This window comes from Falco punctatus (genome assembly GCF_963210335.1).
Source record: "Falco punctatus genome assembly, chromosome: 1".
NCBI lineage: Eukaryota > Metazoa > Chordata > Aves > Falconiformes > Falconidae > Falco > Falco punctatus.
Window position 1 is genome coordinate 53540933 of NC_137580.1, and position 12977 is coordinate 53553909.

General features: G+C 43.8%; 1 protein-coding gene across 5 annotated transcripts in view; it reads left to right on the top strand.

Moving 5' to 3' along the window:
• Window positions 1-12977, top strand: part of LOC308060134 (inositol 1,4,5-trisphosphate receptor-interacting protein-like 1) — a 48887-nt gene continuing 35910 nt past the window's right edge. For all 5 annotated transcript variants that reach the window (XM_080378471.1, XM_080378475.1, XM_080378472.1 and 2 more), the window contains exon 1: window positions 1-12977. This exon is cut by the window's right edge. In XM_080378471.1, the coding sequence (XP_080234597.1) occupies window positions 230-1201 (972 nt within the window). In that variant the 5' untranslated portion in view covers window positions 1-229 and the 3' untranslated portion in view covers window positions 1202-12977.

The following is a 12977-nucleotide window of genomic DNA, read 5'->3' on the forward strand; positions in this document are numbered from 1 at the left end:
ATGGGACGCTGTCCTATGGCAGGGATGGGGCCTCGGGAGACTCTATGGGGACAGCCTGCGGCTCCCGTCGGTACAGTGCTCACAAACCCTGCCCTGGCTCCCTCGCACCTCCATCACCCCCTCTCCTACCGGCCCCCAGCTCCAGGCGGCTTCTGCCCCGCTCCCCCAGTCCCGCGCTCCCTCCCACCCAGCCCTGCTCAGCCCCCTTTTCTCCCACCTTCTCTAGGCCATGGCTGTGACATTCACCCTCATCCTGGCTATACTGGCCATGCAGCCCATGCAGAAGGGCCTTCACCGCAGAGATACGGCCGCGGACGAGCGGATGCGGCAGCGTAAGGAGTATCTGGATGAGCAGACGACTCGGGTGATGCAGGAGCTTGATCGGAGCCGGGGCATGTTCCTTCCCGCGTTGCAGCAGTGGCCGCTTTGGACTGTTGCGGGGGCCCTGGTGCTGCTCGCTAGCGTCTGCTGGCTGGTCAGGAAAATGAAGCTTGCCTCTGGCAGCCGCAGTGAGCAGGACAGAAAGGAGGATGACAGGGAGGAGGAAGACGTCCATGGTGCACACAGCAGTGTCAGCTCTATGGCTGTGCCCACCCCACCGCCAATGCAGGACCTGCCTGACACGTGCGAGGCCCTGACGGAGCTGGTGGGTGACCTCCTTAAGGTCTGCCAGATACTGTGCAAGAGGAGTTTCATGCCAGAGCTGTACCCAGCCACTGGGGAGGACGGTGCCCGTGAAACCTGGAGTGTGCACGGGAACAGCATCACCTACCGCCTGCCTGTGTTCCTGTGGCCACCCCCCGGGCACTCTTTCACCCTGGAGCCGGACACCGCGGGGCAGCTGCCAGAAGAGCTGCCCAACATCTGTGTGGGGCTGGAGTGCGTGTGCTTGAGGCAGCAGCTGCTGGGAGACACACTGTGCTTTCTCCACCACCCCGAGGACCAGCTGCCAGAGGACCAGAGGTCGCCCCTCCTCCACACCCTCTGCACACACTCCTGCCTAGACGTGGTGAAAATTGTCTGCTGGGCCCAAATATTAGTAAAAAAAGCCTGGCTGCTTTTGCCTGAGTCGCACCACTGCCAGCTAACGCTGCTGCCCTCCTCCAAGTCCTGCAGGTTCCAGCTGACAACCGCCTCCAAGATGGACATCTGCACTGAGATGATTTTTGCGGTGTGGCGGGACAGCCAGGCTGAGCCTTGAGTAGGCGGAGGGAGGCCAGCTTCACCAGCAGCACGCCACGGCCAGCGAGCCACGCTGCTGTCGAGATGCTGCTTTGCAGGCACACGGCCAGGCACACCCAGCAGGACAGTTCCCACCTCAGAGGTCTGCAGCTCTGCACCCGTCTCCTGGTGGTCACAGGCTTTTCCACCCGTGCCTGCGACCCTGAGGATCTCCTCTCGCCTCTCAAGGGTGGGGCCCGAGGGACAACTGCGGACACTGGCCCAGAGAATCTGCTCACCCCAGAGACTGCCTGGGGAGTGCGTGCCGCAGATCTGAGCAAGCTGGGCACGGACATGACACCGCCCGAGGGGAGCTCAGCATCACCGGAGAGTGGGGAATGTCCGCCGGTCCAGCTGGAGATGCCACTGCAGCTGAGGATCCCGATACTGCTTGTAATCCTGTTATTGTAATCCTGCGATGCAAACATGACAATAAATTAGTTTGTTTTAACCAGCCGTCTGTCTGTGAGTGTCTGTGCAACACTTTGCTGGGGCATGCGGGCGGGTAGCAGCTTGCTGCCTCCTCAGATGCAGAGGCAGCGGGGCGGCATTTTGAGGTAAGCAAGTAGCACCGAAACAGAATGCTTCCCCTGACCCCTTTTCCCTTTCTTTTTACAGTTTTCTGCTCTGCTTCCATTTTAAGGGCAAGGTGCCTCTGTGTGTGTATGCTGGCTGAGAGGGAGCCAGACCTTTCTCAGCAGTGACCACTGACAGCACGAGAACCAGTGGGCACAAATGAAAAGGCATGAATTTCCCTCTGAACACAGGCGAGCGCGTCCTGACTCTGAAGGTGTTCACACTTGGTGGAACGCATCCCGTGGCTGGGGTGCTGGGATGGAGGGCTACAGGCTGTTCAGGAGCAGTAGGCAGGGCAGGCGAGTTGGAGGTTGCACTCTGCACACAAGGGAGAGGTTTGATTGTACAGCCCTTACCATTAGTGATGATGTGGTTGAGAGCCTCTGGTTGCAGGTTAGGGGGCTGGAAAACAAAGGGGATGCTGTAGTGGGTGTCTACCACCGATCAGCCAGCCAGAATGTAAGCACCAATGAGTTCCTCTACAGGCAATCAGGAGAAATTCCTGGAGTGGTAGCCTTTGTCTCGATGGGAGATTTCAGCTTCCCAGACATCAGCTGGGGATATCATACTGCAGTGACGAGCAGCTCTTGGAAATTCTTGGTTTGTAGGAGTGGACTGCTACTTCTTGAAGGTGGTGAGCTGACTAGTAGGGATGAGGAAGAAGCAGAGGCATTCAATGGTTTTTTTTCCTCAGCCTCGAATAATACTGGTAGACCTTGGGCTGCCTGGCCCCGTGATTTGAAGGACCACAAGTGTGGGAGCAGTGACTATCCATTGTGCCTACAATTTCTCCTGTCTGTGCAACACACACACAATATATACCAACATAGCTTAGTATGTGATTTTTTATGTATGCATTTATTTACATATATATATATATATATATACATAGACACATGTGAATTTGAAGGTGTCTCCTCAAATTCTTAGACTAATTCCATCTATATTTGTTATGGTGATGGAAAAAATTGGGAAAATTGTTTTTTAAGTTTTCTATTGCTGACTGGTGGTCAGTGTTTACTGTCCAGTCCTCAGAGAAGAGATCCTGTTGGACACAGGTCCAGCTGCCCTGCATGTGCTTGGGTCACTTGTTACAGGACCTGCATTTTCATAAGCTAGTATGTTTCCAGCACCAGTTGCTAAATGGCAAGGTAAGATGTCAGTCTGTAGATGATCTATAGCTATGTATAACTATATGAATTAAGAATGTCGAAAGATTCCTATCCCTAACATCAAGATCCCACCTTTTTTCCCCATGCTTTTCCTAAAAGGTTCACTGAGAGTGTGCTCTCACCAATTATTTGACCTGTGATGTGTTTGCTGTGAAGATGATTTGCACATGGACATCTGTCTCAGGCATCCTGGGCACTTATATTCTGCTATAAAGTGTGTCCATATGTATGCCCAGTGACCCAGGATTTTCAGATACGTAGAAGAAGGAGCTCTAATGTGGCTGCTAGACATCTGGAAATCCTGAACACCTGACCAGACTTCAAATTCAACCTGGCTAAAATATCTGGGGGAAAATGAAGGCCTGTAAGAAAAACCTGGATGTACAACACCTGCCTTGGTATAGCTTTACCATAAGAAATCAAAGAGTAAACCAGATATGTGTAAAAAAGGATACAGAAGACCATAGTTTTTCAGTGTGAAAAAATTTGTCCTGTAAGAAAGCTTATCCTCCTAAAGAAACTGGCATAAACTGTACTGTGCCTCCCCAAGTGGTCTGCTGATATCAGCAAATCCACCCAAAAGCAGTCACTTAAGGAGTTTCTAGACATTTTCCAGAGTCATTTGAACTTCTGGGATTTTGAGTCTGAAATCCTATTTCCAGATATCTAACCCCTGGATACTGTACAACCCCTGAAAATGTTTATTTTGAACTCTGAGGGTCTCTTTACTGAAGCTGGTAGAGGACTTCAGTACAACAATAATCAACATTTCTCTCAGAGTGGAATTAAAGACTGCCCAATTAGTCTGGTGCAAGGCAGTGTTTGTGTATGAATTATAACTAATGTGGAATTGAAAGGGAATTGTTCCATTCCCAGGTTAAGCACTGCTGCTGAAATTAGCAAATGTGATTCCTTTTTTCCCTCAAGACATGAAGCTGGAGAAAAAAGCAAGAAGAGAAGGAAGCAGCTTCTGCATTTTTCTTCTAATCAGCCATGCGTATTAGTGTATAAGGGAAGACAGGAAGGTAATACGAGAATCAGGCAAGCAGCCAGATGACATTGTGTAAGGCATCTTTGTATAACTGCCAGCTAGTGTCTTATAATATTGAACACTGAAGTTTCTATTTAGCAGTGTTGATTGAATGATGGGAAAAAAAAAAAAATCCAGGCAAGGATAATGTCTGTAATCAGCACTGCACAATTGCTATTGTCTATGCTTGGTATACTTAATGGAGAAGCTAATTACCATGTGTTCATTTTTTATTACGTTTACTATATTGCATGGAGAAGTAATATGATTTTTTTTTCCTCCTGCATGGGTTTACAGAAAACAAACAATACAAACAAACCCACGATGGATCCCCTCTCTCCACCCCCAGCCCTAATTAATTCTCATTAGGGCCACTGTTTTTATTTCCAAGAGGAAGTCAGAAGGCGAGGATAGCATGCCTGATGAGCTTGCTAACCTAGCCCAGTGTGTGCTTGGACTGAGCTGCTGATGGGTTTGAATGTGACAGGAAGGAAACTACACAAACCCAGTGCACAGTCGTTTCATTTAACTTCTCTGAGCCACATTCATTTACCTACTACTTCCATGCAGCTTTACAAAAACAAAAGGGCAAAGTACCCCTGAAAAGTGGTGGACTGATGGCTTCTTTCTGCATGATTGGAGAAGAACAATGCTGTGGAAGCATACCCCCAGAATGACGTGACAGTGTCCTAAAATTTTTGACTCAGTCCTACAGTAGCTATGTGTGAGGACGTCGGTCCCTCTCTGATCCTCAGGTCATCCTCTGTGTCTGCTTAGTGCAAACCATCTGGCTGAGTTCACATTTGTGACCGCTGTTGTGGGGCAACTGCCATCACCAGTGCAGGCCGAGGTCCCTGCAGGACACTGCCTGTGGCAATGCCTCCTTTTAACTGGTGGCCTCATGAGTACAGCCCACTCTTAGGTCTAAGCCTTCTGCTCCTGGAGTAAAGTGGGTGCCCATATCCTCAGCGGGCATCCCAGCCTCCAGGCTTGTACATGAACCAAGGGGCTCTCAGTTTTCTTTGGTAAGGCTGTTTTCCTTTGTTTAAAATACTTGAACAGCTACTGTGACAGGGACTGGAACTTCACCCTGAAGGTCAGTCCCCCAGTAACTTATCTATTGACTCCTTCTTCCTCTTTTGCCTTGCTGATGAATAATTATTCCATGAAAAGTGAGCATGGAGGGCCTTCTTTGAATCAGGTCCTTGTAAATTTATATCTCACTTAACATAATGTATGACTTTCAGTGAGAACTGTGACCCTAAGGGTCTTATTTTTAAGTGTGTTTGGGAACCATAAGATGCAGATGGTGATACTAAGTGGGACCTTTCTGAAGTGCCTTTGTGTTCCCAGCTCGTGTTGGAAAGCAGCTCTGTCTGACAAATATCTGATTTGTATTGACTACGCTTGAGGGGTTAATACAGGCATTAGCATAACCACTGCCAAACCAGTGTAACACTGCTGGGTCCCATGAATTGCTGTGTGGCCCCTGGGAGAGGTTAGGATCCTGCTAAGGTCCTGCTTACTTTTCCTGGAAGGACTGAGTTCCCCATTTGTGCTGTATTTAAAGCATGCACAGGGTATAGTGTCCTCAGGGACCTAACAGCAATCATCAGCTGCTGATTAGACCAACATTAATACCAAGGCATAACTAAAAAAATGTCACTCAAACTGAAGTCAGTGCTGTTTTTAACAAACAGGTTCACAAAGTCTGGCCCTCCCACACTGAAGTAAATAGGAAGATGTTACAGTATTTATAGACTGGATTTCAAAAAGCAGAAGCAGCTAATGTACTCTCTTTATTAGGCACACTCCCTAGTGCCTGCAAATTGCTGTATATTGCAGGCCTTATTTAATTTTTAATACAGCAATCTGTTACGTAATCAGATATATTTTGAAGGAAACTTATTATTGTGTCTTGCAGTCTGACTGGCTTCCCTCTAAGAGTTCAGCAAGCTATTGCATGCGGTTTTTATGGGCAGGAACTCCTTTTCTACCACTGAAGCTGAAATTAGAATGCCCTACTCCATGTACGCAGTATATTAAGCACAAAGAAGTGGTGTCTGACAGGGTGGTGAGTAAAGGGACAGATTGCTTCTCCGCTACACACAGAGAGAGTGAAGACTTCCTTTTCTGATAATGAAGACTTTGATGTGAAAAATTGGCTGTTCCCCTAAATGGTCGTCTATTGCTGCCACAGACTTAGGTGAGGTAAGTAGGAAAGACCAGATGAAGATAAAACATTTCAGTGTCTGTGAGACATGAGTAGAAGGTCCCTAAAGAGTTTGGTTACTCCTAGGTTCATAAATCTTCTTAAAACTGCAAAATGGAGATTTGTAAGACAGACCTGGCTCAGGATCCTATATTTCTGCTCTGCTCTCTCACGCTGTGGGAGATGGGGGGCGTTGGAGGGATGGATTTAAAAGGAATCTATTTGGAGTTGCAATTCCATTTACATCCATCATAAGTAACTTTCCTCAGAAAAAGAGAAGTGAAATATCTGAGAAACTTACAACAGGCTTCTGTATCAGAATCAGTGTGTGCTGCTGAACAGAGAGTAAACCTTCCCAGAGCTCAGCCTCTCCCCCCCACAGAGAGGGGATGAACAGGAATTGCAAGCTTCAAAAGAGGGAGGTAAATCTTTATGATTGCAGGGCACCTTCCCTGGGATAGTGGGTGCTGTAAGGAGCAAACCCTCCTACTTTTCCTTAGACTTCCATGAGACTTCTGCTTCTCTTTTAAGGAAGCATGCAGGTTTTGTTTGAGCTCTCTTTAATGCATGATTTACAGGCTACTTACAGATCTTCTTGCTTTAAACCCTCTGCCTGTGTAACCTAGTCAGTGTCTATAGTCAGGACACAGTTTCAGCCCAAGGTCTGGCCCAATTTTATACTCTGGCTGTAATCTTCTACTTCCTAAATACCTTATCTGATAAAAACAATCAATTGAAATATCTTTTCTGCAGACAGGATTTCAAGTTCTTGAAATAATAGACTTTTTCACATACAAAAGATTTGCTTTTACTAAAAAAGAGATTTCTTCCAAGAAAAAAAAAACCAACAGGGGAAAAAAATTCTCAGCATTCTGTATTTCTCTATTACAGAACATCAGCAACTTTGTGGGTGTGGACTTGCAGTGATAACCAAGGACATGTTGAAGAAAACAGTGACTGAAATTACAGAAGCAGATTTGTTTGGGCCTCTTGTGCAGGAATAAGCTTTCTGCTGGCCACTGTAGTTACCTTTCCCTGTCTGTTGTCAGAGAGATTCTCTCCGCCTTTCTTCTGAGTTCTTCTGCAGGGTGTAGGAGGAAAAGAAGTGAAGGAAATGTCTAAGGAAATATCCCATATGGCCTATTTAGTCATGGTAGTAGGGGAATTTAGCCTGAACCATGCTGACTGGACTGCTTGCCATATTCAAAGTAAGTTTAGAGCTAGCTTGGCTCTCTTTCTCTGTATGAACACCACTTCAGCATACACTCTTCATTGAATTTGTCTCTGTGGCTTTTTTTATCCTCACCAATTTCAGACAGTGTTTTCACCCAAGAGCTTCAGCTTGACGTAGCCAAAGCTTAGAGTACCACCCCTAGATACTGGTAAATGTTTTACATTCAAAAGAAAACATAAGTGGCTTGCATTACGTTCCTTGTCCTCTTCCCCTTTATAGGATATTCCCTAAGATAGTCTGATATGCAGAAAAATATTGAAATAGCAAGAGGATATTTGGTGATTTATTGTGACATATCTGGGAGGGAATCTGGAAAGCACAGATGTCAGTTTTAGTGTCCATTCAGTCCATCAGACTGGCAATACACTGGAGCTTTGTTGCTAGACTAGGGGATCAAATGAATAATGAATTTACCTTGTTTTTTTGTCATCACCTTTACCCCTGATTAGCTCCAATAACTCTTCACAGGTAGGTTTGTAGGTTAAGGCACATGTTTCTTAAATCCCCTTTCACTAAAAGCTAAGCTTGATGTGGCTGGCACTTGGCATGGGCTAAGAGCACACAAACAAGCTACACCGACGCAGTTCTCTATTAAGGTGTGGTGGCATTTTGGACTGAAGATCACTTATCATCATCATTTCTGGTATGTAAAGTCCAGCACAGACACACTCAGGAGGTTGGCTTCTTCTTTGTTACCCACAGACAGGAAGGCTTGGCTATAAACATGTATTAAAAGGATTACAGGCTCTGATATAAAAAGAAAAAAACAATCCTTCCTCAATAATAAGAAAAAAACAAACTCTAATTATAGATGATCTGGCCATTTGAAATCCCTTATGAACCACACTACATTTGATTTCCCTCTCTCTAAGGTCTTGCTAATGCTGCAAGACATGTTTTTAATCAGATTCCAAAATAAATACAGTTTATGATAGAGCTGGTATCTTGGAAAGGATTAGTTCTGCTCTGCCACTTGTGTATCTATTAAATTTTATTCGGTCATCATACATCCAAGAATACTATATTTTATGGATATATTTTAAGGCAGTAAATTAAAGTGGCACACACTAGTGGTCCCATTAGAAGAAAATGTTGTATCCAGTGTGTTTCTAAGCACTCCACTCTAATCTTTCTGCCTCTATACTGTATATAAGACATTAATGTGTTGTTTTAATTTGAGACTCAGACACTCAAAAAGCTCTCATCAAGAACAATTTCCAGGTCTTGCAAGATAGAGGAGATAAAATAAAGCACTAAAAATAAATAATTCAAGACAAATTTTATTCATTATGCCACGTTTTCTATGGGCAATGGTTTGTATAATTTCTCCTACAGTTCCAAACTGAACAGCATCTCCTTGTGAAGGAGAACCTTTTTGCTTCACACAAAACGTTTGATTCATGTACTTGCACCCTTTTATCAAGTTAAGTTTAAATCTGTCTGACTGTCTGTCCTTGTTTTCAACACCTTAAAAAATGTGGAAGAAACCACCCTGTACCACGTACACAGAATTCTCAAGTGCCTCTTAAGAAAGGAATACTCTATTTCTTTGCTATTTAATCAATCATATTTGATTAGCACTGTTTGTATTGCTTACAAGGAACTTGGAAAGACAGCTTCATTGCCAGTGTGAAATACTGAGTTTCTTTGAAACTGTAAGCTTCTGGCCTAGCCTGACCTCCTTTTCACATAAAGTTTGCCTTGCATGGATCTTACATACCCTCCTTTGGGTAGGGAAATTGCATGTGTTTTAAAATATGTGGGCTAGGACAGTTTTGATTTTTATAGGTGGATATGAATACTGATCATAATAAATCATCAGTTCTTAACATGTGGAATATAAAGTAACCCTATCTTTTCCAGGCAGGGTTCTAAGCACTCCAAATAATTTTAGATGCACATGGGTACTCATTTTTTTCCACCTACTTGTGGCTTCCTTCTTGCCTTCCTCAAATATTGCTGTCAGGTAGGCAAGTCTCTGGTACCAAAGGCCATCTGAACCTTGTTTAGATATGGAAAAGTTACTACAGGATAAGTCTTTGGCCTATAGATAATGGCAGAACTCATTAAACCTAATAGGTTTTCTAAGCATATCTCTTACCAGCTAAGTAGAAAAAAGGGACCCTCTACAGACCGATCTGGAAATATTTATAGAGTCAATCGTGAATCCAAGATGTATGAGTTAGTGCTTGTCAGAGCCAGAGCAATACATGGTGCAGGAGGCTGGGCACTGTTTGAGAAAGAAGGTCAGAAAACACAGAAGCAAGCAACTGAACAGCAGGAAGCAATGACGAGCGTAGCCTCGGGTGAAGCTAGCAAACAAAGTTTCTTTTGGGCCTGGTGGTGGATAATGGGACCTGGATTTCTGCCCAAGATTGTGGCTCTGGCTGTTGATTTCCAATATGCCCTGAGAAAGAGAACATTGCAAGGGCCTGGGTATTAATTACAAAGACCAAAAAGAAGAAATAATAGCAAAGAAATGGGGCTTTGTCTTAACGTGACAAAGAACAGGATGAAAAGGAGAACACATTGCTTTGTGGCCAATGCCACAGTAATGAGTTTGCTGCAGAATAAAAGGAAAATAGGACTCTATAGCTTCTACTCAACAAAAGCTTCTCAAAAGACAATTCCGTCCTCATTACAGTTTCAGTAAAAAAGTAACTTTCACTGCCTGTCCAGATAAAGAAAATCAAGCACTTCACAAGACTTGTCTGTAGCAGGCACAATGGCATCTAACCAGATCCTGGGGTCACACTTAGGAAGCAATTAAAGTACTTCAGCTAAAAGCCCATGGCCTTGCATCGGATTGGATAGATCTGGTGGAAAATTGGTCTCTTCCTTGGTACCTGCTCTCTGCAGAGCTCACCCAGGGAACAATTCTGACTTCTGAGCCATGATAGAAACAACCAGGAGGTTGTGCCATTGCACCCACGTTCCCAAGAGTATTTTTCTTGTGTGCACTCTTCATCTTTAAGGAAATGTTTGGTTGTTGGATTTTTTCTTAAGGGCTGAAACACAAGAACAGCCTCAGGATAGTTTGTTGGGTTTTTTTAATCTTTAACTCCGCTTTTTTAACTCAAGCCAATACTTTAAGCAGGACTGCTCCCTTGGTATTCGGACTGAAAATACATGACTGCCATCTGACAGTCTGTCTTGTGATCTAGTAGTTGGATTATAAATAAACTCAGTTACCTTAAGAAAAATCTGGCAATTCTGCATCAGTTTCCTCTTCCAGTGGAGAAGGGAGTTGGGTACATAACATTTTGCGTACAAAACCTCCTCTCTCAGAGGACTAGAAGAGAGTTGACAAGTTATACTGGGTTTTGGATGTCACATCTCTTACTGACTATCATTGCTCACTGTGTGCCTTCCTTCATATCTGGTCCTTAAAGGCATGGATGTTCATCTTCTCGGTGACACTGGTCATGCCCTCGGAGCTGCCAATATTGACTTTACAAGCCACATGTTCATTATTGGATATGATCTGCTACCCTTGATGACAGAGACCAGTATCCCTGCCTTTTGTTGAACAAGTCAAATAATGGTAATAGAAATAACTTTTCCTAAAATCCTACAACACAGAATTTCTCCCATGACATTTTGAGAATTGCTGTAATTTTCACAAAGAATGTAAGCATAACAAAGACCTAATTGGGATTTCCCACCAGACCTGAAAATAGGCCTTCTGGGTAAAAGTTAAGATTTTGTTTTCTAGGATTAAACTGAAAGACATTTCTTAAGACAGAGATTGGGAAAGCAGTGTGGAAAAGCAACATTTACATATTGGACATTGTAGTTATGGGACTGTTATTGTAAATTTCTCATACAGAAGACAGAGAAAACATCTATTCTCTTGTATTTCTCTTGAGAAATTGTTGCCTGGAATAATGTGTCCATTTAAAAAAAGCAGTAAATATAAAGAGAAGAACAGTAAACATATCAGAGAATTGATCAACACAGCTTGTGAATGCATTCAAAAAAATTGGTTTATACAGGTTGGAAAAAGCAGGATAAATGTGGAATAAGATAGCAGTCTTTGAATAAGTAAAAGTTTATTATAAAGAGAGAAGAACTGCCTGCTATGCCTGTTGAGTAATTTGGCAGCGAAGAAGATTTAAGCTGAATGCAGGAAATAAAACTGAAGAGGCTGCTAAGAGAATCCCCTTCAGTGGGAGGATGTAAAAGCAGTCCACGCACGCTTTGTTTGGTCTCAAAGTGTAAACTTAAGCCTGTTTCTGAGGAGGGACTAGGTGAGCACTTGAGGTCTTTTCTTGCTGGCAGGTTTATGAGTCATAGTGGCAGCTGGAGAACAGAATTAACGAGTACCTGCCAAAATTACCTCTGGGAAGTGTTTTTCTTATCAATCATCTAGAAATATTGTTGCTGTTGTGTCACACTGGTGTGGTGTTTTCTTTCTGTCACTGACTCAAACTCCATGATTGCTCTTAGAAAAGCAGGTTCTCGGAGGACCATTATGTTATCATTTCACAAATCCAAAGGCCCTGTTTTAAGTTCCATAAATGCTTATAACTTGTTTTAATCCAGCTTTTGAACCAGCTGAGCAATGCCTCTTGGAAGGGTTACTCCTGGTACTTGTCAGCAGAGGAAGCACAAGATGAACAGGACTAATGAGCATTTGACAGCAAAAGCAAACCAACTAATATGGATTACCACTAAACTAGCAGGAGCCAGTGTCCCAGGCCCAGGTCTGGAGGGCTAATATCTTTCATTCACAGGTGGGTGCTTCTGATGAGAAATCTGTAGTGTAATAAGAAATGTGGAGTCTTTTGGTTTGCATCCAGACAAAATGCCAACATTTGGGTAATAATGATCACCATAATATTAAGCTGTAGCTGATTGTAGTAGTGCATCTACACCAACAGGTCACTTCTTACCAATGGCTCCCATTGCAAATCTCTGCAGAGCTTTATAAAGAAACAGCATTTTTCAGGCTTTCCAAGCTGGTATGCTTTTGAAACACATCTCTGGATGCCCATATACCTTTTTGTAACCATTACTGCATATATGTGGAGCGTTTGGCAAGATATATAAGAAGAAGTAAGGTTTTATTAGGCCAATCATTATAATTTGTGAAATTCTTCTCATAGGCAGTAAATTCTTTCAGGCTGACAAGCCTTCAGCTGGTTCTGAGGAATTAGGACTTTTTCCTTCATGTATGACACAGAAATTCAGAAGTATCTTTAGGCCTATTTATCACCATTTTGCAAGGTGATGTCAAGGCAGTATTTTAAAGGCATTTTTTTTTTTGCTTTCCCAGCTAGTGGTTTTCTTTTTCTGAAGGTTATTCAGACTGATAATGTATGCTTGACCTTTGGTTTGGGAAGGGAGAAAACAGGCCCAATACCTCCATTTGTATATGTCTCTCCATTAGCATTTCCTTTCTTTATAAATCACTCACAGGTCCTAACCATTGAGAAAAGACAGGCTGGAGAAATCAGCAGGTGATCAAGAAAGCACTTAGAGGTGCTGGGCTGCTGCTTCAAAAAGCAATTGCATAAATAAATCTGCAGC